The following is a 27,013-nucleotide window of genomic DNA, read 5'->3' as shown; positions in this document are numbered from 1 at the left end:
TTACACATCACTTGGGAAGACAGGCAAATTAATGCCAGCATACCGGAAGAAGCAAAGATTATCAGTGTGGAAGCAAGGATTCTTCAACATCAACTTCGTTGGACTGGTCATGTTGTTCGGATGCCTGATTATCATCTTCCAAAGCAACTACTCTATTCCGAACTTAAAAATGGAAAGCATAATGCTGCTGGTCAACAAAAGACGTTCAAATACTCTGTCAAGGCAAATCTAAAAAAAAAAAGTAGTATAAACACCGACAACTGGGAAACACTGGCCTGCGCTTTGAAGACGCTCAAACACAGGATGAAAACACAGGATGAAAGGGAGAAACACACTTGGCAAAGGGAGGAAGGTACGCTTGGCAAATCCACACCGTGATCAACTCCCGCCCAGAAACCTATGTCCCCACTGTGTAAGGACATGTGGATCCAGAATTGGCCTCCACAGTCACTTACAGACTCACTATTAAAACTGTGTTCATGGAAGACAATCTTGCTCGGCTACGAGTGATTGCCAAAGAAAAAGACACTCTAAGGGAGTATTTCAGAGAATGGCAACAATTTGGATTTTACCTTGGATTTTACCCTACAATGTCTGTGGGCACAGTGAGGATTAAGCATAAATGTTCTTGTCTCACTGAGAGCAAGGTGTATCTAGTCCCACAATCTGTTTGCGGCAGTAGCCAGGCCTCTGTGCTCTGGCAAGGAGTGTTTGAAGGCACTGGCCAACCCCTCTTGTTCATCCCCAGCACCTGGCATTCAAAGGTATACTGCCTCCAAATAACCTATGTTCTGTGGGCAACTCACAGAAAATTATCATTTTTTTCAAATATATATATATATATTAAAATACAGTTACCAGAACAGTAGAAAACAGCATGAAATGTTCTACCCCCACCTTGCAATGGAAGAAATAAACCAGTTAGTCAAAATGGGTATACAATAAAACAAAAATAATAGATTGAGATGCTCTGACTCTTAAAATGTGAGCTGCTTATGTTCCATTTCCTATGTTCGGAACAATGTTGTCATGCTGCTTCTTAGCCAGCAAGCTAAAATGACCTTTCAAATAAGCATATGGTCATTACCCATACATCTAAAAACCAACAAAAAACCCCAGGGGTCATGGCATATCTGTAAGTATTCCCTCTGATTTCTACACTTAATTCTTTCTACCACTTCAGAAAGGCACGAAAGATAAAGAAGCAAAAAAGGAGAGAATATGAAGAAAGCGGTTGTGGGAATGAAAAAAAGAGAAAAGGAAAGAATTAACTTGGTGCCCAAATCCATATTCTCCAGTTTGGGTTTTCGTGGATGCTCCACCCATTTATTTACTAAAGGTAGAGAAGGCTAAGGGCTTTCCCATGTGAGGCAGTTAAAAATAGGAATGTCCCTTGCATGCCTACTGTACATAGAACTTCATTAGGAAACAGACACCAGACTCTCAGCACACACACGAGTATAAAGGCAAAAAGCTTCTTCATATATTGCCGGAACATAGATGTTACAACCCCAAGAGAGTCCACTAAGGATGGCTCTTGATTTTTTGAGGAAACCAAACAGAAAAAGCAAAAAACAGCTGTTGGCCACGGGCAGGGGGAGCATCTCTGAATACCAGATGCTAGAAGCAAACAATAGTGAGTGACAGCCTTTATATCCTGCTTCCCTGCTTCCCAGAGGCATCGGGGGACTGACCGCCTCTGGGATGCAGCGCTTGCCATGCAACCTGTCTGATCCACGTGGAAAGTCAATCTCATGTCATGGCACTGCTATGTTTCAGTTGCTACCATGAGTGTCTCTCCTAGAGAGCAGGCAGCCTGAGAGCCTGGCCTTCCCGCTCTGCTGTGTGGCTTCTGGTGGTGGTGCCGAGCCACGCAAGACGGCCCCTGTCAGAGAGAGGCAAGCAGGCAGGCTGGCAGGCTGGTTCTCTCGTTGTGGTTTGTGTTCACTCCCTAGCTTTCCTGGGCTGAATTGGCACCTGCAAGTTATGCTTCTCTACCAGCAGGAAGTGCCTTAGGCTTGGCTCGGCAGTTCTCGGAAGTCGCTGACAAGAGCATGCGATTGATTAGCCTCCTGTGGCTTAAGTTTGTAAGTTATGCACAAGGAGTCCTGAAGCCATATCTTCCAACCCAGTCCTGCTCTGCGCTTTTGGGCTAAAGTAACTGAGAGAAGAAGGCACTCTGCATATGCTGAGAGGCACTCCTCTGTTCTGGTTTTCCTAGGCCTGCCATACGCCCGGATTTTCCTGGGATTTCAAAGGCGGAATTGATGTGGGGTTGTTTTTTTGGTGTTTTTGTAAAAATAAAGCTCAACTTTCAGGGTTTGTCTAAAAAAAATAATCTCAACAACTTTCGGGGTGTCCTGGCTTTTACTTTTTGAAATCCGGCAACTCTAGGTTTTTCACGGCCCATCACTGAAACTTGGCATAAAAGGAAATAAAATTTGAGGTCTAAGGTAGTTTGTCCAACTTATCTTGAGGAGCAGGAGATTTGAGGGTGGGGGCCGCAAGAGTTTTAATAGCACAAGGATGGAAGACTGAAGAAACCCCAACTAAAGAATCATGGCAAGAAAAATTGATGGACTATGCAGAACTGGCAAAACTGACATACAAGCTACAGGACAAGGATAACTGTGACTTTAAAGATGAATGGGAACCCTTTACAAAGTATTTGAAGATGCAACAAAGCGAACGGGACTCCTTGGCTGGTGGTTTTGAATAAACATTCACAAACTTTTTATTGATAATAATCAGCTAAATAGTTTGAGGATCTATACAACTGTGTAACATGCAGAAAACAGCATTTTTAGAGAAATCAAAGACTGGAACTGAGGGAAGTCGGGGGGTGGGGGTGGGGGGGGTTCTGTGGGGGGAGGGAGGGGGAGGGAGGAAAAACGGGGAGGGGAAATAAGGATGATATGTTTCTGGATATGTTTTGTTTTAATTTTGAATAAAAAGTTATTTTAAAAAAAGGAGATTTGAGGGTGGGGGCAAGGGAAAAACCATCCCAGAATGTGTTCATGGTGGACATATAATGAGCACCTGTGGGTTTCTAAGTTTATTGACTGGATCTCAAAATCGGGTTATAAGGGTGGTTGGGTTATTTCCTGGTTCTGAGAACAAAAGTGAAAAAGGAGGGAGACTGGAGCCTCCCTCCTGTGCCAATTTCCTGGCTTTGCCACTGAGTCACTCTGTGAGCCTTGGCGAGTCACTTCCTTTCATTGTGCATCATAGTTTTTGCTTCAAAAGCAAACAAAACCCATCCCCTCGGTCTCCTTATCCCGCCCCCACCCAGGCTTCCTGTGCTGTTATAAATTATTCTCCACATCCCACAGCCCGTAGCCCCGGAGACAGAGGAAAAAAGGAGGCGTAGAGGGAAAACACCAAGTTCCTTTCCCCAAACACTTCAAATCCCTCTGTTTACCAGGGTCTTTAACAAGACAGATAAGCGAGGACTGTAATTTCTCTAGAATTGCTCAACCAACTGCTCAGAAGGAGAAGGAATCCTTTTCCTGGATCAGCATTGGGAGTGATGTGGTGTTGATGTGGTGTTTGGCCTTGGATGAACTAGGTTTATAGACACACTACAAGTATCTGTGGGAAATGCTGGCATCATAGGTAAGCTATATAAGATATAAGCTATATCAGACAAACGACTCGCTTCAGGTTTTGACATTTTCATCACAGTCTATGGCTTTTGAAATGTGCTTGTGGGAGGAGGGTTATTGGTTCGTTTTATCATCTATTTTGTGTCCTCATTTTGTATTTTTCTGTTGTGAACAACTCTGGGATCTTCAGATGAAGGGCGGTATACAGGTTTTAACAACAACACCACCACCCAGGGCAAAATGGGGCTAGGTCACAGCATATCATATAGTAAAGGTAAAGGTAAAGGGACCCCTGACCATTAGGTCCACTCATGAACGACTCTGGAGTTGCGGCGCTCATCTCGCTTTACTGGCCGAGGGAGCCAGCGTACAGCTTCCGGGTCATGTGGCCAGCATGACTAAGCCGCTTCTGGCGAACCAGAGCAGCGCATGGAAACGCCATTTACCTTTCCGCCAGAGCGGTACCTATTTATCTACTTGCACTTTGACGTGCTTTCAAACTGCTAGGTTGGCAGGAGCAGGGACCGAGCAACAGGAGCTCACCCCGTCATGGGGATTCGAACCGCCGAACTTCTGATCGGCAAGTCCTAGGCTCTGTGGTTTAACCCACAGCGCCACCCACGTCCCTTATCATATACTGTGTCTCATATACTGTGCTGTAAAAGCAGTGTATACTCTTGCCCATTTCCAGAGTGTCTCTCAGCAGGCTTCTAAAAAGAAGCTCTTTCATCTCAGGGACAGTATAATACTGTATACAGTCTGCAAGATTATGACAGAAATGTAGAGGGGTGTGTAAATCTCCTCTAGAGGGTTGAGGAAACCCCCACAACAGGTTGGGGGGGGCGCTGAAAGTCCCATTGTGCATGCAGACCTCGTACCTAGCACACATTCCCCACCTAGTGCTTCCTTTAATTCTACCCTGTGTTTTCAGAGGGACACGGGGTGGGGTGGGATTAGGATAAAACTTTTTTAAAAGGTAATATGTGAATCCACCCTCTGATATTCAGATTACTGGGAAAGTCTCTGGGCCTCAAATGGCCTGGTATAAGGATAAATTGTGAGAAAGCACTTTAGCAATCCATGCTGAGCCCCAGGGGATATGGCAGGAAAGAAATCCAGCGACAAGGTCAAAGGAGGATGTACCATTACGTTTCTTAAAAATAAATTACTGAAGAAAGAAATGAAAGTCCCAAGGGTGCTTCAGAAAGATTTTACACAGAAAATCATGCAAATTTCAATGGATTTCCAGTTATGCAAGATTATCCTCGAGGATAGGAATATACACAAATTAGGGGACAGTTCTGGAGAGGAGTAGTTGAGCTGAGTGCTAGTCATATTTTGCCTGCACACACATAAACAATTCTGTCGTGTTATAGAAAAATTTTCACAGCTGAAAATAAGGACACTCCTGTATACTTGGAATAGCACAAGCAAACCCTTTCCTTCCTCCTGACTCAAAGGCTCTTTATTACACCTAATGGGTATTGCATCTATTTATTTGCTGCATGTAAGAAATGCCCCATGAAATGAATTCTCTAGGCATTATGCAAAGAGGAAAAAGAATGAAAACAGAACAAAACCATATTACAGTAAAACCCCACATTGAGCTTAAGAGGCAATAAAGCACAAAACCCAATGCAAAGTCAATGTAACAAAATACGACACACAACGCAGAACTAAAATAGCCATGCATATGCTAAATGAAAACCATCAACCATATGCAGAGACTGAAAACCAGAACTCAAAATGCCCAGGAGAACAGAAAAGTCAAACTTGGTTCTGAAAGGACAACAAAATGTCAATTCCAGGTGAGTTTCACTAGGTAGAATATTCCATAGCCAGGGGACCCTCCACCGAAAATGTTTGGGAAAAGCAGTGGGAGGCAGGCATAGTCCGAAGCCACACAAGGCCCAGTAACACCAAACCCACCAATATAGCAGCACTTGGCGGGAAACGTGCTAGCAATGTTTTCAAATGCTGCTCTACAGCCATCAGAAATGTGCTCTGTGTTCAAGATAAAGGCTGAGCTTCCAAGAAAGCCAATTTTTCAGCCAGACACGGCACAGTTCCCTAAGTTATCCTGGCCCACCCTTGCATTTACACACTAGCCTGGTAGCCATAAAACAAGTGAGCATACTGGTGGAAAAGGCAGGACAGAGTGCTTCACCCCTCACCTGTACATAGCATAATAATAATAATAATAATAATAATAATAATAAATTTTTCTTTATATCCCGCTCTTCCGGGTTCAGAAAACCAGGCTCAGGGCGGCTAACAGCAAATTTAAAACACTTAATTGATGCAACAAAAAACAGCATAAAATACAGTATAAAATAAAACGTGAATAACAATAAATTCAGAATTCAAAAATCAATTTAGGGCTGTGTTAGTGTAAGTGGGCTGTGTTAAACACAGAAATGCCGTGGGCTGCTACGAAGAGGTACATAACTCTCCCTCCCTCCTCTGCCAGCCCCCAGCAGGCTAGGAAGCATTTCTGCAGGCCAGAGTAACTTTTGTGGGCCTCTTTAATAATAATAAAAATTTATACCCCGCCCATCTGGCTTGGTTGCCCCGGGCTGTGGCTGCTGCTACTCTGTACAATGCTGCCTTAAGCAGAGCTGAAGCCGGGTCATTATTTGTGCAGGGCAGAACCTGAACTGAACTTGCAGAGCCAGTGAGTGCCACAGCTTCCAATGGAAGCCCCTACATTTGCAAAGCATTTCCTTCAGCCACTTAACTGTCCGAATTTGGCTGCGCAGTGGTGGGAAGGGGCATAAGATCCTTTCCCACAGACAGAAAGTTCATCCCAGTTGACTGGAACATGGGTGGGCTGCTGAGGGTGTGTGTGTGAGAGTGAGTGAAGTCGCACCCTTCTTACTCTGACGACTGTTTGTGCTTTTACTCTGAACCTGGTTAGCATCCCCTCCAGGATACCCAGGCCATAGCTGTCAACTTTTCCCTTTTCTTGTGAGGAATCCTATTCGGAATAAGGGAATTTCCCTTTAAAAAAGGGAAACGTTGACAGCTATGGCCCAGGTCTCTGGGCTAAATCCAGAGAACACACACACACTCCTTGCCTCTCCCTGCTGCCCTTTCCCCCAAAACACACCAGAGGGAGAGGCTCCCTGGCTTGGCAGGGAAACTTTGGGATGGATCTGGAAGCAGGCGGTTTCCATGCTTGGCCCTCTTTTCAAACCATCCTCACAGGCTGGAGGACAGGAAAGAAAGAAAACTCTCGCCATTACCACCTCAGTTTAGCAGGTGGTTTAAGCAAAAGAGATGGAAACCATCACACACACAAATCTAAGCCTCTAACATCATGAAACCCCAAATTCATCATATATGTGTAATCTTCGCTCTTTATTTCTTGCCCCTTACTTTTTTAGCATGATGAGAGGGGTAGGCTGAGAACTGTATTGCTGATTCTTTTCATTACTGTATTGCATTTTAGAATCTTTAGTTTATGGCTTTAATACAACTTTTAATCTGGTGTTTTAGATGTTCTTAGAAGCCCTAGGCTCTGTATCAGGGTGCAAGAAAACACCGTATTTTTCGCTCTATAAGACGCACCAGACCATAAGACGCACCTAGTTTTTGGAGGAGGAAAACAAGAAAAAAAAAATTCTGAATCTCAGAAGCCAAAACAACAAGAGGGATCGCTGCGCAGCGAAAGCAGCGATCCCTCTTGCTGTTTTGGCTTCTGGGATAGCTGCGCAGCCTGCATTCGCTCCATAAGATGCACACACATTTCCCCTTACTTTTTAGGAGGGAAAAAGTGAGTCTTATAGAGCAAAAAATATGGTAATCGCCCATCAGGGATGACAGTCTAAGGCAAATGTCTCCTTAACAACTATCATTCAGGAAGCTAGTTTAAGCATTCACAGTCCAAATCTACAAGTTAAAAAGAAGAACATCAAGCAGCTGCAAGCTACGTGCTTGTGGGATCTGCTTTGGGTTTTATTTTTACTAGAACCCCAAGACCCACCAAGTGGAGCCAGACCTGAAATGGTGGCTGAGAGGTGGAGACAAACACCTGCCACACACCATGAGTCACACAGCGGAACAAACTGCATATATAAATACTAGTCAACCTGCCAGTTACAGCTGATTCGAGATCCTTACAGAATTATATTTTTTTGCGGGCCTTTTTCCTGTTGCCATTATCCAGCGAGTGGCAGTCACAGTCCCTTGATGATCTGTTACAAATCACCCAGTAATCTAATAGTAGGTTCCAATCTACCTTTTGCCCAACTCCGCAATATGGGACTTCACATGTAGTTCAACAAATTATATTGCAATGCCCTCTTGTGGACAGCTCTTGCTAAATGTGCATTATTATTCCAGGACTGAAAAGCCATGTTAAACTGTGTTCCTGAGAATCCTGGAGAAGTTGGAAGCTTACTGGGGTTCCTGAATGAGATCTGTAGCAGTGGGCAAACTTCCCAGAAAGACTGCTGGTCACCACGATCAATCACCCCCCCAGAAATGTGATTTAAATGGCAGTCTCAGTTCACACATGCAAATGGGACCTGGCCAAGCGTGAATCCTTTGCAACTTGCAGACAAGTTGACACCTCTCTCCAAGCACTCAAGACTCAAGCCAACGAGGAGGAGATTGAGGGTTTCACTACCTTCCACTTGTTGGGGAGGAGGACTTCTGCAGTGTAGAGTCTTCTCTGCTCATTGTGGCTCCCCAAACCCTGGAAGATCAGGGCTCCAAATTGCATGGGGAGTCCTCATGAGCAGGGAAGTAGACATTCAGCCCTCCAACTCATGGGGGGCAATGGGACCCGTGACAAACGAAGCAGGTGGGGCTAGCATGCTCCTCACCCCTGCAGTGTTGAATAGTGTAGGATCTGAATGCCTGAATAGGGATTACGTGGGAAACAGTCCACTTATCACAGAAAAAACTAAATGCGCCCATGATGCACCTATGTAAAAATCTGTTTCATGTTTTACCGTGTTTATTGTTTTACAATCTTTTCACTTTTTTAAAAAATGTTTTAAATACATTTCTTTTTTTTAAAAAAAAACCTATTATTTTATCACAGATATATTTGCCACTGTTGGGATGGAGGACGAGATATAAATAAAATAAAATAAAATATTGGCCTACAGCAGGGGTCAGCAAACTTTTTCAGCAGGGGGCCGGTCCACTGTCCCACAGACCTTGTGGGGAGCCGGACTATATTTTGGGGAAAAAATAATGAATGAATTCCTATGACCCACAAATAACCCAGAGATGCAGTTTAAATAAAAGTACACATTCTACGCATGTAAAAACACCCTGATTCCCGGACCGTTCGCGGGCCGGATTTAGAAGGTGGTACTCATCTCGCTTTACTTGCCGAGGGAGCTGGCGTTTGTCCGCAGACAGTTTTTCCGGGTCACGTGGCCAGCATGACTAAGCTGCTTCTGGCGAAACCAGAGCAGCGCACGGAAACGCCATTTACCTTCCCGCCGGAGCGGTACCTATTTATCTACTTGCACTTTGACGTTCTTTCGAACTGCTAAGTTGGCAGGCTTCCAGCTCCCATCAGCCCCAGCCAGGTCAGGGTACATTTACCTTTTTAAAACCTAGCATTTTGTTTAAAGACAACAACGCATTTTGTAAATTACTCTGTAATAGAAAACCCATAAAATTTGAATAAAAAATATATTATTGGAATGGGAGTTTTGAAGTGGAGAAGTGCTGGCAGGGGAAGGAGTCACACATTTTCTGGATTTTCTTCACTCTAAAGTGTGCCCTCTGCAAAGTAGCTTTTCTTCTAGAAACAGTTTGGCCCATTCATGTCATCACACAAAGTACTGAAGCTAGAAAAAAAGGGGGACATTGCCACCTAGTGGGCATCAAGAGAAATAATTGCCATTGTATGAATCACTGTAGACTAGAGATTTGCACATCAGGTGTGCTGTAGGAAGACATTTGACCTTAATATTTCAGAAGTGAACAGAAAACTATTACTGCATCTGCCGAACCTTTGGGTACCCAAGGAGCTGTTGCTAACAAGGACACTCTGTCAGGAGGATGCACATGCAATATCCACAGGCACTTTTGGAACGCCCTAACAGATTCCAGTTTGACGTCTTTCTGTCACCATCAGAATGATGGGAATGCTCTTAGCTTCAATATCCCATGGTCAAGGAAAGATACTGTTCTTAGCCTGCCAGGAAAGGTCAAAAGGCAACCAACCCTCTTGAAAATACCGTATTTTTCTGTGTCTAAGACTAGGTTTCCCCCCTAAAATATTATGTCAAAAATTAGGGGGCATCTTATACATGGGGGCGTCTTATAGATGGAAAAATACGGTAAGTCCTAGGAAAATTGGAGCTAGATGCTTCTTTCATCCTGCCCCCCAGACAGCCGCCCCCTGCACCTCCATCTTCCCAGTCTGAAAGGGGGAAATAATCCATTGTGCCTCCTGCCCCTGCCCTCCTCCAGTAAATTCTGCAGCAAAGATTGCAGCCATAGATCCGTTTTTTAAAAGCAAAATCTGCCCATGTAAGGCAACAGGGGTTTTGAAGCTGGGATTCTGCCAGTGCAGTTTTTTCCACTATGGCTGCTAGCCAAGGGAGGAAGCTTCTCAGCCAGCTTGCTCCTGCACTTCAGCACCAGCGCTGCAGACGGCAGAGAGTGCAGGGAAGGAATTCAAGGGACCAACAGGATTCCAGACCTATACAGTTTCTTTAGCCTGAGCCACTATTTTCGCAGGCACAGATTGTGAGCCAAACCGGACGCGATGATGCTCTTGTTATTTGTGCAAATTCGCGGGATTCTTTTCTTTTTGTAATTAACAGTCTCCAGTTAGAAATGCCAAAGGGACAAACCATCGAGGAAGTATGTGTGAGGTAATGGCAAAGAGATGTGGGGGGAACAGAATTGGAAACACAACGCAAGGAACAGAACTGCAAACAGGCAAACTCTCAGGCAGGTTCCTGCAGAGAACTAATGCTTGCTCCTCTGGTCAGGAGAAAGTTGTGGCTGGGGGCTTACCAAGGGGTGCTTTGTAATGGGGAGGGGGATCACCTGAAACTTGGAGCTAGCCTAGACTGCAAGCACCGCATAAGGAACAGAGCCTCCAACTTTGAGTTGGATCACACTTCAAAACGACCTTGACAGATTAGAGAACTGGGCAAAAACAAACAAGATGAATTTTAACAGGGAGAAATGTAAAGTATTGCAGTTGGGCAAAAAAAATGAGAGGCACAAATACAAGATGGGTGACACCTGGCTTGAGAGCAGTACATGTGAAAAGGATCTAGGAGTCTTGGTTTGACCACAAACTTGACATGAGCCAACAGTGTGACGCGGCAGCTAAAAAAGCCAATGCAATTCTGGGCTGCATCAATAGGAGTATAGCATCTAGATCAAGGGAAGTAATAGTGCCACTGTATTCTGCTCTGGTCAGACCTCACCTGGAGTACTGTGTCCAGTTCTGGGCACCACAGTTCAAGAAGGACACTGACAAACTGGAACGTGTCCAGAGGAGGGCAACCAAAATGGTCAAAGGCCTGGAAACGATGCCTTATGAGGAACGGCTAAGGGAGCTGGGCATGTTTAGCCTGGAGAAGAGGAGGTTAAGGGGTGATATGATAGCCATGTTCAAATATATAAAAGGATGTCACATAGAGGAGGGAGAAAGGTTGTTTTCTGCTGCTCCAGAGAAGCGGACACGGAGCAATGGATCCAAACTACAAGAAAGAAGATCCCACCTAAACATTAGGAAGAACTTCCTGACAGTAAGAGCTGTTCGACAGTGGAATTTGCTGCCAAGGAGTGTGGTGGAGTCTCCTTCTCTGGAGGTCTTTAAGCAGAGGCTTGACAACCATATGTCAGGAGTGCTCTGATGGTGTTTCCTGCTTGGCAGTTGGTTGGACTCGATGGCCCTTGTGGTCTCTTCCAACTCTATGATTCTATGAGTGGTTCTCTGCAGGTAGCAGAGCACCTGAGCCCTCTGTGCAGCTCCCCTTTATTTCACTTGGCTTGTTAAGGAGAAATTCCTTCTGGATTTGCACTGCTTCTTGGTGGTGGTGGGTTTTTAGATAGTAACAAACTGGGTGCTGTTAAGGGTTCCCACTGTACATGTGCATGTGCCGAGTTTGCAATCTATGGCCAGCAAAATAAAAATAAAATAAAAGCCAACTTTCTAAGATTAATGCTACAATCCTATACATACTTACTTGGGAGTAGGCCCTATTGAACTCAGTGGGACTTACTTCTGAGTAAACATGCATAGGATCAGGCTGCAAAAGAAGGAAAACAATTTACAGAAACCTGTATTATAAAAAAAATTGACAACTACTTACTGATCAAAAAATATTCCTCATTTTAGATGGAGAAGCTATTATTAGAAATCACTTTAAGAGGACTATTATGTTGGGACTTAAGTTTAGTACACTACTACTGTTGTCAATGTTAGGAGTTTTTTTTTAAAGGCTGTTTACGGTACAAAAAGGTGTTTGATACCAGTACAAACAAATTCAACAGCAGATTTCCATAGAGGTCTATTCCAAAGTAAGTCTTGTTTTGTTAAATGGGGCTTACTACAAGTAAAGGGGATACAGGATTTTGTTTACCTCGGGTTAAGTACTTAATTCGTGCCGGAGGTCCGTTCTTAACCTGAAACTGTTCTTAACCTGAAGCACCACTTTAGCTAATGGGGCCTCCCGCAGCTGCACGATTTCTGTTCTCATCCTGAAGCAAAGTTCTTAACCCGAGGTACTATTTCTGGGTTAGCAGAGTCTGTAACCTGAAGCGTCTGTAACCTGAAGCATCTGTAACCTGAGGTACCACTGTATATGTATACTGTACATGTATGTATTGTTCTATTTCCATACCCTTCAACATTTCTCCAATGAAAATACGGACGTCCTATTCAATAATAATAATGATAATAATAATAACAATAGTAGCAGCAGTAGTAGTAATAATAATAATAATAATAGTAGTAATAATAATAATAATATTTATACGCTGCCCTACTAACTGAGTTGTCCCAGTCCCTCTGGGTACCTTCCAACATACATAAAAACATAACAAAACATTAAACATTAAACATTAAAAAACCCTTCCTTGTACAGCGCTGCCTTCAGATGTCTTTTAAAGGTTGTATAGTTACTTATTCCCCTTGGCTTGGGGGTCACATAACTCCATACCCTCCAACATTTCTCCAATGAAAATACGGACGTCCTAAGGAAAAGCGGAACATTCTGGGATCAAATCAGAAACCGGGACAGCTTCAGTAAATCCAGGACCGTCCATGGGAAATAGGGACACTTGGAGTGTCTCCATTTTTATCCCTCCTTTCCTGCAGGGAGGTCATACATAATTGTATCATCAACCTAACCCTGTTAGCATGGAAAACTGTGACTGACCCAGTGGCACCCAGTGAGCTTTATTGCTGATGTAGAATCCTGGTCTTTCAGGTCCCAGGCTAGCACTCTAACCACTGCATTATACTAGTGAAAAGGTAGGTATTTTGAATGCTGAAAGGAAATACACAATAGGAAAGGCCAGTAAAACACAATGATTGTTTAATGGCCAACCTTCAACACACTTCAGCTGTCTTCATCAGGGGAATTTACAGAGCAGGTGCGCGGACACACTCTGGGCTGGCTTCAGGTTGGCAGTCTTTTGGAGAGCCCTGGGAGAGTGGCCTCAAAAAACCTGGGCATTGTAGTTTACCCCTCACAGAGTTACAGCTCCCAGCAACCCTTAACCAGCTCTGGTGACCACAATTCTCTGAGCAGGGGCAGAATGTGCTTGAAACGCTTTCACAGCCCTGGTTAAAAACAAATCACTACTAGCAACTCACTGAGCTCCCATCAGGCTTGCTGACTTGGGTAGGAGATTGGGGGGCTGACGTTGTGTGTGATGTCATGATGCCATGACGTCACATCCGGGTGTCACGTGGTAGCTCAGTTTCCATTGCCAGCGGTGCCGGTGGCTCCTCCTGCCCCTGCCACAGGCCAGGGGCTGCTTCCCCTCCAGGGTAGAAGGAGGAGGAGCCATGGAAGCTGCCCTTCCACATTGGCGCATGTGTCCTAAGAGGCCTGCTGAGGAATTCAGGGGTATCAGAGAAAGTGCTGCTCCAATGTACCCAATCCCAGGGGTCTGCACATAGAGCACAGGGCTGCAGCCCAAGCAAACCCCTTGCCAGTCCATATAGATGACACAGTAGCCAGCACAGGCCAGAGACTGGGCATGGCTGGCTCTTTACCAGGGGAAGAAGAGACATGGGTGGCGCTGTGGTCTAAACTACAAGAGCCTAGGGTTTGCCGATCAGAAGGTTGCCGGTTTGAATCCCCGTGACGGGGTGAGCTCCCATTGCTCGGTCCCAGCTCCTGCCCACCTAGCAGTTTGAAAGCACATCAAAGTGCAAGTAGATAAATAGGTACCACTCCGGCGGGAAGGTGTTTCCATGCGCTGCTCTGGTTCGCCAGAAGCGGCTTAGTCATGCTGGCCACATGACCTGGAAGCTGCACACTGGCTCCCTTGGCCAGTAAAGCGAGATGAGCACTGCAACCCCAGAGACATTCACGACTGGACCTAACAGTCAGGGGTCCCTTTACCTTTTTACCAGGGGAAAAACAAATAGGTTTTTCCAAAAGCTGTTCTATCTTAGGCCACTGTCTCACACTTACACATTTGGTTGAAAAATGTAGACTATAGTCTTACTATAAATTTGTATACTGCTGAATTATAAATGCAACCTCTACACCACCAAGCTTCCCATTTTCTGCCTGGGTGTGTTGCATGAGAACTGCTTCTGTTTAAATCCACAGACTGCCAAAGGCCTTTGAAGTGACTCCCAGATATTCCCAATATCTCCAAAACAGCTGCTGTGCGGCAGAATCAGTCCCAATGGTCCCTGTTCCCCTGCCCTGCTCTCTGTCATAGGAGCCAACTCCTAAAGGCCAAGGGGTCCCCCACCCCAATATTTTATTAAAGTTAGCACCCCTGCTCTCTGTTTTTCCCTTGTGAGGAGAATGTGGCTTTTGAGAAAAAGCATTAGTATGCAGACATCCGAATCAGACTTGCCAGGCTTCAGACTCTTCCTTGGGGTATCTAGAAGTTAAATCTCTGTCTGGACACACAATAAAGCCTACCATTTTTACATGCTACAGCATAAGATTTGTTTTGAATAACAAAGTATGGCTTATAGAAGCGCAGGGATAGCACAACTACGCAAAAGTGACTTTGTTTTTATCTGCAAATTACTAGAACCAGTGTGGGGATAGGGACTTTCTCGTTTTCTTACCTGATCTTTAAAATCAGTAAGAGTACCCTTAAGCCTGCGTAAGCAGGAATAAAAAACTTGGTTCCTTCCTCGTCTCATAGCACAGGCAAACATCTGACCTTCTGAAACGGCAGGAAACTCTCCCCCCCCCCGCTCCCCCCCCCCACTCCAAGGAGTTGAAGGCAGTTTAAAAAGAGTAGTCACTGTTTATGGTGTGTACACAAGCTGCACATCTTTTCGCCTTTAGCAAACAGGTTTAACTTGCTTTGTGCATTGTTTCTAAAGTCTGCAAAACTTTTTTCACTGAAGATGACAGCAAGGCAAAAGATATACGAGCGTACTTCAAAGTGCTGCTTCTTCCAAACTAAAGTTTTCCAAAGCTAAGTGTGTGAGCACCAGAAGCAGTATGCCAAAGCTCCATAGTGGGGACTAAATTGTGGATAAAGCACAAGGTAAAGCACGGGACATAATGAGTTGCACCTCAGTGCATTTCAGAAAGATATGTCTTAAAAAATCTGTTAAAAAAGAACCACCACCTCCAAAAAAAAATTCCTAGTGATAAACATGCACACCTGCATTTATGGACTCTGCCTCACCCTCATTGCTCCAGCTGGGGAAGCGTTATAAAGCCAGCTGGCCTTGGAGGTCATCGTCCCTTTGGGGGAAGCATTTCAAGGGTGGAATGAGGGTGTGGGGCCAGGCCCCTTATGGTAAGATTTTTGTTTTAACGGGGGTGGGTTTTTAAACTTGCATTGTTTTAAATTCAGGGTTGGTGTTGTTTTACTTGAAAAATATGCCTGGGAGGAGAGGAGCTGGGGGAGAGCTGGGGGGGGGGGATTGCAATACTTCAGGGCAGGGGGAGGTATGGTGTGGGAGCTGGCGCAGGCTGGGTAAGGGGCACACAGCATAGGCAGTTGGTGACTGTGCCATGTGCCAGCCCCTCCTCCAACCTGGGCAACGTGGTTGTCCTATCAGCCAGCCCTCATATTTGTAGATGCTCAGACCTCCCTCTCATCCATGATCTGATTGCGGATGAGGAGGTTGATTTGGTTTGTATCGCCAAGACCTGGGTGGGTGAGCAGGGTGGAGTTGGTCTCACCTAGCTGTGTCCACCAGGGTGTGCACTGGGCAATCAGGACAGATTAGGGATTCTGCTGGTTTACCACTCACCTCGCTGCCCTGCCCTGCCTAAGTTGACAGAGATGGTTTCAGAGGCGGTGTTGAGGAATCCCAAGACTAATCTATACTGGTGAGTTAAAACGTCATAAATGTGTTATAAAATGTGACACCAGGGGTGACAGTCAAGGGGTGTCCAGAGCACTGTCTAGTCCTGTTGTGTTGGATGAGTTTCAGTTGGTAAGGCTCGAGGATGCGGACAAGGTGTTTGAATTGGCCAGGGTGACTGCTTGCACCCTGGACCCTTACCCCTCTTGGCTGATAAAAAACTAGCATGGAGGGGACAGCTGGCTGGGCCTGGGAGGTGATTAATGCTTCTTTACGAGAGGGGGTGGTCCCTGCCTTCTTGAAGGAGGCAGTGGTAAAATCTCTCCTGAAGAAACCTTCACGGGATTCAGAAAACCTAACTAACTACTGGTCAGTTGCTAATCTTCCCTTCTTGTTAAGGTTCTTGAGCAGGTGCTCATTGGAGGAAACTGATATTCTAGCTCCATTTCCATCAGATTTAGACCCAGTTTTGGCACAGAAACTGCTCCGGTTGCCCTGTATGATGACCTCTGTCAGGAGAGAGAAAAGGGAAATATGTCCTTGTTAATTCTCATCAACCTCTCAGTGGCTTTTGATACCATTGACCATTGCATCCTTCTGGAGAGGCTGTCTTGTGTTGGGGGTTGGTGGCACTGCTTCGTAGTGGTTCTGTAGTCCTACTTGGATGGTTGTTCCCAGAGTGTGATGGTTGGGGAGTGCCTTTTGGCTCCAGGAATCCTTGAGTGTTGGGTTCCTCAGCGTTCAAGTTGATCCCCCCTGCTGTTTAACATCTACATGAAACCGCTGAGTTGGGTCATCCAGAGTTTTGGAGTACGTTGTCAGCAAAATGTTGATGACACACAGCTCTGCTTCTCCTTCACATCTGCAGTGGATGTGCTGGACCGCTGTCTTGCCTTGGTAATGGACTGGATGAGAGCCAGTAAACTGAAGCACAATCCAGATAAGACTGAGACACTGTTAGTGGGTGGTTCCTTAGGCTGGCTGGATGGGAGGCGGCCTGCTCGTGATGGAGTTACATGGCCTCTGAAGGAGCGAGTATGTGGCTTGGGGTCACACCTGGATCCTCTGCTGTTGCTTAAGGCTCCGGTGGCTTTGGTGGCACAGAGTGCCTTCCATCAGCTTTGGCTGGTGGCCTAGGTGGACAACATCAGGACAGGGATAGCTGAATTTCTGTTGTCTATGCTCTGGTAACCTCTAGGCCAGATTACTGCAATGCAATCCATACACAGGGCTGCCTCTGAAAACGGTTCATAAACTTCAGCTGGTGCAAAATTTTGCAGCCAGGTTGCCTACTGAAGCAAGATGGTTTGAACATATTACACCGATCCTGACCCGACTGCACTGGCTGCCGATTAGCTTCCAGGCCCAATTCAAAGTGCTGGTTTTTACCTATGAAGCCTTAAATGGTTCTGGACCGCAATACCTCAAGGTATAACCAACCTGGACCCTGCGATCATCATCAGAGGCCCTTCATGTGTCTCCTCCACGAGAGGTTCAGAAGGTGACAACATGAGAGCAGATGTTTTCTGCAGTGGCTCCCAGTTTGTGGAATGCTTTCCCCAGGAAAGTTCATTTGGTGTCTTCATTATATACCTTTAGGCACCAGGCAAAAATGTTTTTCTTCAACCAGGCCATGGGCTGATTAATATTCTATAGTCTTTTTAATGTGCTTGTGGGAGGGGTGGGGATTATTGTTTTGTTTTGGTTCTATTTATTTGTGCTTTTATCCTGTATTTTTATCTCGTGAACTGCCCTGAGATTTTTGGATAAAGGGTGGTATATAAATTTAATAAATAATAATAATAATACCCAGCTGTAGCCATCTTGGACCCCAAGGATAAGATAAAGAAAATTAGCCTGCGTTTTATAAATTAGACCAGTATCTTCTGGTTAAAGAACTTTTGAGCAGCACAGAAATTCTTGAAACATATCAGGTTTTTTGAAACAAACCCTGTGTCTTCTCCAGCAGCCCGATACACAGAAACTTAGCACATGAAGTTTCCCTGTCTCACTCGCCGCCTGCCTGCTTGGAGGCCACATCACTTTAATCTTCATTCCAGGAAAAGCCCGGGGCTGCTGTTAAACAGACCAGGCCTGGCTGGGGCGGAAATGAGCAGCAGCAGGAGGAAGAAGAAGCAGCCACCCTTCCGCTGATGCCTCTACTTTGGCCACAGCTTTCGGTTCCTTTTGCTTAGCCCTTTTGAACAAAACACGGCGCAGGCTCTGGTAACTATTTTTAGACCTGTGACGTTACAGAGAAAGAGCAGCTTTCCCCAACCAATTTGTCTCCTTGGGAAAAATACACATAATAGCCTCTTCCGTCTATCTCCCCATCCGCCAACCCACCAAATCTGGCTCATGTACTTTCAGAGATTTAAAAGTAAGGACTGGGTTCCATTCACTATACAGTGGTACCTCAGGTTACAGACGCTTCGGGTTACAGACGCTTCAGGTTACAGACTCTGCTAACCCGGAAGTAGTACCTCAGGTTGAGAACTTTACCTCAGGATGAGAACCAAAATCGTGACACAGCGGCAGCAGGAGGCCCCATTAGCTAAAGTGGTGTCTCAGGTTAAGAACTGTTTCAAGTTAAGAATGGACCTCCAGAACGAATTAAGTTCTTAATCTGAGGTACCACTGTACAGTGGACCCTCCGGATACAAACTTAATTTATTCCGGGGGTCCGTATGTACCCTGAAAAGTCCACATCTACAGGCACTGCTTCTGCGCACATGCATGGTGCACAGAGCGCTTCTGCGCATGCGGTGAAACCTGGAAGTATACACTTCCAGGTTTGCTGTGTTCGCAACCCGAGAATTACATTACCCAAAGGTAATGTAACCTGAGGGTCCACTATTTTGTTGCTTTGGGTTCTAGAGTAAGCTACACCAATCCAGCAGCGGGGGTGGGAAGGGAATTTGATTTGCTCTGGACCTACACTCACCTCTCTCGGGCTGAAAATACATGGGTTGGCATGCAATTAACCTTTGGGTTTTGCAGTTCTCCAAATTTATTGGCATGAAGTACTTGGATTCTTTTTAAAGTACAAGCTGAGATGAAACACTGTTTCAAGTATCTATCAAACTAATATGGAAATGGGACAGAATGGACTGATGAATGGAGCAGATGTGAAACTGACCCAAGCCAGACTGATCTGCCCATCCCTACACAAGGGTTGCCAAATCTTCTAAGGCTCAGACCATGAGACTCAGAGGTGAATCTAGGTCCATATTTCAGATGGCATCCCATCTGGCAGGTCACAGGTAGAGCCTAGTGGATATGGGAGTTGAGCGAACAGAATAAACTCTAATTAAGCCAAAGAGAAAATGCTCTTCCGTACGGACTCTGGATTCTAGTCTCCCAGCACGAGATTTACTCCTCCTCCTGGCAGCTGTATTTGCTCTCCTCTCTGCAGGAGACACCCAGCTGCTCTACCCCTTTCCAGCTCTTTCCACCAATGACTCTCAAGGAGGAGACTGAACTCTTGAACCAGCGCCTGGGAAGCAGTTGGGGCTGGATTAGAGTGAACGAGCTAAAGTGTAATCCAGGCACGATACAGTGGTACCTTGGTTCTCAAACATCTTGGTTCTCAAACTCCAAAAATCTGGAAGTAAGTGTTCTGGTTTTCAAACTTTTTCAGAACCTCCAATGCAGCTGTTGGCTATTGTTTCTGGGGCATTTGCACCAATCAGAAGCTATGCCTTGGTTTCTGAACATTTTGGAAGTCAAATGGACGTCCGGAACTGGTTAGGTTTGGCACTTTCGTTTTTGCTATTTATTTTGTGTTTTTGTTTTTGAAGCTTTTTCGATTATTTTGTTTTTGTGACTGTGTGGAACTTAGTTCAGCTAATGATTGATTGATTGATTGTGTGACTGTGGAAATGGATAAAAGCCCCCCATCCAAACAATGACTATCATCAGTGTGGGTAAGAAAAAAAACAATTTTAATTTTTTTCATCTACAATACTGCCTTATTTATTTTATAGTACAGTATATTGATTATTGCTTTCATTTTATGGATCAATGATCTCGTCAGATAGTAAAATTCATGTTAAATTGCTGTTTTAGGGGTTGTTTTTAAAAGTCTGGAACAGATTAATTCGTTTTGCATTACTTTCTATGGGTTCTGGAACGCTTTGGTTTTGGAACGGACTTCTGGAACGGATTAAGTTTGAGAACCAAGGTACCACTGTACAGGCAATGTGGATGGGTGTTTGCAAGTGGTCTTGGACAGGACTGCACACCCCTTGGAGGAACAAGTTCGCAGTTGGGCAGCAGTGCTGGACCTGGTGCTTAAATGGCCAGGTGGAAGACCAGTGGCCAGGAGTATTTTTCACTAGCTGGCATTCCAGCTTATCTTGAAAGAGCAGTCTTTGAATCCATCATCCATGTGCTAGGGACATTGAGACTGAACTACTCTTTCGAAAGACACTTCAGGAACAGCAACAGATGCAAACTGATGCACTTACCTTTATTAATTATTATTATTATTATTATTATTATTATTTTCTTGATTTACAGAAGTGTGTGCAATGTCTCTCGCTTGTATTTTTTTTCCACGTAACAGTTTTACAAATCAGTTTCATTTGTTGAGACATTAGGAAGAAAATGGGGGAAGAGGTGCGGGGGGGAGATGGGGTTGGGTGGAGGGGCGATGTTTCTATTTTACTTACATGGGGACAAATAGAAGAAGACGCCTTCACGCCGGTATGGCTCCCTTTTATCACATACACAGCTCAACAAGACAATGACAAAAATCCACCAACAGCATACAAATCAATATGGCTAACCTGATCCAAAACACCCACCCACCCCATTCACACATGAAAACAAAGACCACCACAGCCAACCACAAATGAATAACCACACCCTAGGCCAACCCCAACCTCTCTCACCACCAAAGGAACACCAGTGAACAACAGAGAACCTGCACAAGCAACGCTGACACAAAACCCCACATATAGTAAGTAAAATGCACTTAACTTTTGCCCCATGCTTTCTAGGCACAAGACTGCACTGTCCAGTTCTTTTCTTTTTACCCCACTGCTTTTCTCAAGGAAACCCAATCTATACTGCTGAATCGAAGCAAAGGACAAGTCGGGTTTTCTGTGGATTGCCATTTGCTCTGATTCAACGGTAAAGAGTGAGGTTTTGTGGGGAAAGCAGTGAAGGGGAAAAGAGTGCTTGGCCCCAGACTAGGAAAGCCCAGACCTGTGCCTAGAAATGTGGAGCAAGGGTACGTTTGGAGTGTGCAAGATGTTCAGATCATGTTACTTGCATAGGAGCCAACTCCTAGGGGTTGAGGGGCCTTTGCACCCCCCCATAAAATCTTTGAGAGTGCTGGACCCCTGCAAAGTTGATAGGCATTGCCATTCCAATGGTGTGTTTCTTGTGATCAATAATGTGGGGTGGGGTTTACCCGCCCCCCTCAATATTTTATTCAAGTTGGTAAAAAAAGGTAAAGGTAAAGGACCCCTGGATGGTTATGTCCAGTCAAAGGTGACTATGGGGTGCGGCGCTCATCTCGTTTTCAGGCCGAAGGAGTCACCGTTTGTCCACAGACAGCTTTCCGGGTCATGTGGCCAGCAGGACTAAACCATTTCTGGTGCAATGGAGCACCGTGACGGAAACCAGAGCGCACGGAAATGCCGTTTACCTTCCCACCACAGCGGTACCTATTTTTCTACTTGCACTGGCGTGCTTTAGAACTGCTAGGTTGGCAGGAGCAGGGACAGAGCAACAGGAGCTCACCCCGTCACATGGATTTGAACAGCCAACCTTCTGATTGGCAAGCCCAAGAGGCTCAGTGGTTTAGACCACAGAACCACCTTCACCCCCTGGTTATATGTATGTTGTATCAGTGGCAATGGCTGCCACTGCACTTGCAAATCTGTTGGACATGGCTGCCCACCTCACCCTTTTGAAGCCCAGGATTGGCAAGAAAATTAAAGATGAGAGACCACATAGCGCTATAATTGTTAGCAAAGCTGGTTTTTCATTAGGAAAGGTGCTAAACTGGATCTCGCAGTAAAGGACAAGCCACCGCAGACATGATGACCCAATGCTAGAAGTGGCAACCCTAGTCACCAGCCTATCATAGAAACATACTGTCAGCCAAATTGTACAACTACAATCAATCAATCAATCAATTTGCTCCATATTGACTCTTCTCTTTGTACCCAGGCCCCACCCTCCATGAGTATGCTATATTAGGCTATGATATCTTGCAAGGATAACATGCAAGTCTTCCTGGCCTGAGAGAGAGAGAGAGAGAGAGAGAGAGAGAGAGAGAGAGAGAGAAATATCCCTGGCTTCACTGATATCTGGCTCTCCTTTGAAAGGAGTCCTCATGAACTTCAGCTCAAAACCATTTAGTGTGGCATTTGTCTCAAAGAGACCACCCTGCGTGGTTCCAATGTCCTACACAAAGGAGCAGTGCCTTGTGCAAAAATAAAACTGCTGTCTCTGTCCTGGGACTGGACTGGACTGGAGTAAGCAAGCACAGCCTTCTCTGTAAATGCCCACCCCAATTTTCCTGCTATTTTGGAGTCTTCCAGGACTGAGAGTACATTCCACAAGTCTACCACATGACTGTACAAATGCAGTATCTGGTATCCTGTATGTAAGGTGGCATTTTTGAGAATCCAATTACTGCTTTCATCTCCTGGAAAGAAAACATATCTCATTCCTGGAAATTCAAACAGGGCTGGGTTTACTGGAACCCTTGGAACAAAAAAAAAAAGTCTCCGGCTGGTCAGGGAAGGGTGTTTCAGAAGCCTGAACAGGCTCCTGCTTCTCTGACACCTCTGCATGTCTCTTCCCTACCCAAACCCCATTGGCCACCCATCCCTAATATCTAGGCACTTTCCTTTTCCAGAGGCAGCAATTTTAAGCATTTTTCTCTTGGTGTTATGGACTGGTTGGACACAGAGGAAGGGCGGGAGAAACCAGCTGGGGAACGCCCGGGGAAAGAAGGCACAGAGCCTGGGAAAAGGGGGTGGGACAATGCTGAGTGGTTGGAGGGAGAAGACAGGGGAAAGGAGTGTCAGAAGCTGAAGAAGTAACAAGGCTTAGTGAGCGTGGGGAGTCTGTGGCAGAGAACGGTGCAGACTCGGAGGCTGAAGCTGAAGCTGAAGCAGGAGAGGAGGGATGGTAAGAGGCAGAGATGAGTCAGGCTGGTGTTTCCCTTTTGCTATGACAAGCTCCCCTCCCCTCTGATCTCCCAAAACCAGGAGAGGCATGAAGAAAGGGGAGGAGAAGTTAACTTGACACAGGCCCAGTCTCAGATTGTTCGGGGGGGGGGAACCCTGAAGAGGAGGGGACAGGCAGTTATGGGGAAGTGGGGACCTTCCGTCAACTGCCTCAAGGGGGCAAGACCTGCTAGAGCAGAGTTGCTGCGCTCATTAGGCCTGACACTCCTGTGCAAATCCTTTTGGGGGGGGCTAATAAAGAGTTAACTCCAGCTTGCTCTGTGTGGTTTCCTGCTGTCATTCTGACTCTTTGCTGCAGGGCTAAAGGCAGAACTGGACTGCTAAGAGAGTGTGCAATCCAGGAATGAGAGGAGTAGCCTTGCTAAAGGAGGCTGGAGTGCACCTTACATTGGAGCAGCTCCCAAGCGCATCTCACCATAGCCCTCCTGAAACAGCAAAACAGCTATAACACACAAACCCAGTGCTTTATTCCCCACAACACACACCTAATTAGATCATGTCACTCAGACCACAATGAGCCAAAAGAAGAGGCAACAGCACCCTCTCTCACAGCCTCCATGTTTACCTACCAAACATCTTTGTTGGCCCCCCCCCAGACCACTGTATAACATTTAAAAAATCTAATTCCGCAAAAGCTAAAGTACCCTCTCACACTACCTAATAAAAGACATACAAACCCAGCAAAACTGAGCAATAGTTTTCCTATATATCATTCCAAGGCCAGAACCAACCTTTCAGAATGTGGGCTTCTTTAATCAGGCCTCAAGGATGCTGCTGTCGATCTTTTTGTGTGTTCTGGCCTCAGGTAGCCTCCTAAATTGCTTCCTGTGGATGTTGGAACACAGTCCCTAACCCCACACCCCACCCTGTCACCAGCAGCTCTGGGGGGTTAAAGCAAGTTCTTACCCCACTGTTTTCATTTTCCGACCAAAGTCGTACATGCTCCTGTTGACCTTCAGTTTCATGAGGTAGCTGGGCGAATGGGCAGCAAACAAGACCGGAGAGCTGGGTGCCCTGCTAAGGGTCACCTGTTTGGCTAAGGCCTGTGAGTCACTGGACTCATTGGGGAGGAAGGCCTCGTCATCGTCCGTGGTACTGGAGGTGTCTTCAGGAATGCTGGGCAGGTTGGAGGGTCTTTCGGAAGCCATGACACAGCTCAGTCTTTGGCCAAGGCTTCTGCTGGTCTCGGGGATAGCTCTTCAGGCAGGCCAAAGGCAAGGGCTCCACAGGTGTGTCATAATGCATCCAGTCTGGAGGGAGATGCAATGGATGCACTGCTGGATCTTTAGGTACCCAGCTGAAGCATCAGCACTGGCAAAACAGTGTGTCCCCACCTCCCTTGCTCCGCTTGACTGTCCTGGAGGCAAGAAGTCAGGCTCCTCCCCGGTTCTTCCGAGAGCTGGAGTGAGTTGGAGGTGCAGTTGAAGGAAGCAGCATTTCTAGTCACTGCGATGCATCCAGAGGGCTCTTTGTTTTGTTTTAATGGGTGGGGGGAGTTGGAAGAAGAGGAGGAAGGAGAGTAAGCCGCTGTAAAACTTTCAAAGGAAAAGGGCTCTGGAGGTCACAGGTGCCAAGCACAGCGTGGAATTCCTTCTGCCCATAAAGTTCTCTTCTTTATCGTGCTCTCGATCCAGGTCGCCAGGAGCCAGCAATATCCTCCTTCCTGCTCAAGTCTCTACAAGCCAGATTTGTTCTGCCTGCATCCCTGGCTATCAGCAAAGCAGACCCACCATGTTCTTTCACTTCCCAAGCCAGCAGAAGGTCCCTGAAAGCAGAAAGACCATCCACACTTGCAGACACAAAAAGGCTGAAGTGGCTTACAAGTGTCCCAGCGGAGGCAGCTGCCTTAGAAGAGTCATGGGCAGAGAGAGCCAGCTGTGTGGGTTTCGTGCCAGACTTCCCTTCTCTGGTGTGTTGCTTAATGCTAATCACAAATGCTTATCTCAATCTCTCGGCCCTCCCAGCACAATCAGGCAGGCAGGCAGTTGCAGGCAGCAACAGGCAGCGAGAAACTCTTCAGAGCCGTGCAAGCTTGAATCCCCTCACCGGGGGTACCAAATAAACATGCGGCTTTGACCCAGAGCTGGCAGGAGTTTTATTTCTCCTTTTCAAATTGAAACAGCACATGGTTTTGTGGTCAAAGGCACCATGTGGGGGAAGGAGAAAAGTTTAGAACTCAGTTCCACTGCAGATACCATGTGAATAGAGGCACGCAAGTCCTTTTCTGATACTGTGGTTATTTATTTCACGCATGTCACTCCTGGGATGAAAACAGAGGAAGGAATTTTTATTTGCTGATGGACCCAACTGAGCTAGTTGGCTTTCGGGAGTCTTAACTTTTCTGCATCTCACTCACAAGCAAGTGCAAATCCTTCTGGCATGACCATTTTCATCCCAGGAGTGACTGGAAGGAAGGTCCTCTTCCTTCACATAGACTGAGGCCAGCAGCCTTTTCACAGCTTGCAAGGTCTTTGGGGGCACAGATTGTATCTCTGAGGCACCGCATTACTTGCCTCCATCCGCCAGGCTATCTCTCTGCTGGATCTTCACATTTTCAGCTTGGTCACCCTAAGCTGAGAAAGCCACGCAAACTACTTCAGCCTTAGCCAGCTTATGACAAAGATAAAAACGTCCTCAGCTTGGGGGAAGTCATTAGGGTTGCCAGATAGCAAGTTAAAAGATTAAAACACACACACACACTTTAGCATTTATATAGCCCTTTTAGAATGCTCAAAGCACTACATAGGCATCATTTCATAGCAAGCCTCGTAACAGACCTGTAAGGCAGGAGAGTTTGACAAGATGCATTCCATCCAGATGCAGAGGCCGGTTGTGCTGCTCAGTACCAGTATTTGGGGAACAACAATGGGACAGGACTATTTGCCCTCACATCCTATCATGGGCTTCTCATAGGAAGGTTCCTTACTTATACCAAGCCCATCTCATTCAGTATTGTCAAGCTGACTAGCAGTTCCTAGCTTTCTGTTGTAGATGGGAGCTCCACGGCTTGACAATAGAGAGAGTAACTTCATGGTGCATTTGAACATGCATTTGAAATCACGTGGGAAGAAATGCTATGGGGCAGGGGTGGAGGCGCAAAATGGAGTGGGAAAACAGTCAGTGGGAAGGGAGACTCCTTACTCTATTAGAAGAGCTGAGTCTTGAGTAGACAGACAAGGATAGGGCTTTTAGTTACCCCCAGCTCCAGTACCGGTAATTTGGTAAGGTTTTTTTCAATGCAGAAAAAAAACCCACCTTTGCCAAAAGTGCACTAGGTGGCTTTTTAAAAGGTAAAGGACCTCTGACAGTTAAGTCCAGTTGCAAACGACTCTGGGGTTGCGGCGCTCATCTCGCTTTACAGGCCGAGGGAGCTGGCGTTTGTCTGCAGACAGTTTTTCCGGGTCATGTGGCCAGCATGACTAAGCTGCTTCTGGCGCAACGGAACACCAAAACCAGAGCAGCGCACAGAAACGCCGTTTACCTTCCCGCCGGAACGGTACCAATTTATCTACTTGCACTCAGTGGCGTAGCGTGGGGGGTGCCAGGGGTGCCGGCCGCACCGGGCGCAACATTGGGGGGGGGGCGCGTTTGGCCGGCCCTTCGCAAGACAAAAGTCCATAGGGAAATCTCCGGGACAGCGGGGAAGCGCAGCGCGTCTTCCCCACTGTCCTCGGACCTCCTCCGAAGCCTGGCGGTGGGGCAGAGAGACCTCCTCCCACTGCCAGGCTTCGGAA

General features: G+C 46.1%; 1 protein-coding gene across 3 annotated transcripts in view; it reads right to left on the bottom strand.

Annotated features, from left to right (window-relative positions):
• PDE4A (phosphodiesterase 4A) overlaps positions 1-27,013 on the bottom strand; it is a 353,439-nt gene that overhangs the window by 96,699 nt on the left and 229,727 nt on the right. The window contains exon 2 of one of the 3 annotated variants that reach the window (XM_080988120.1): positions 24,186-25,044. The exons of the other annotated variants lie outside the window; for them this stretch is intronic. Within the exon in view, the coding sequence (XP_080844246.1) occupies positions 24,186-24,427 (242 nt within the window). The 5' untranslated portion in view covers positions 24,428-25,044. The remainder of the gene's footprint in view (positions 1-24,185; positions 25,045-27,013) is intronic. 3 annotated transcript variants of the gene reach the window in all.

This window comes from Podarcis pityusensis (assembly GCF_964106645.2).
Source record: "Podarcis pityusensis genome assembly, chromosome: 17".
Taxonomy (NCBI): Eukaryota; Metazoa; Chordata; class Lepidosauria; order Squamata; family Lacertidae; genus Podarcis; species Podarcis pityusensis.
This window is presented reverse-complemented; position numbering and strand designations above follow the sequence as displayed.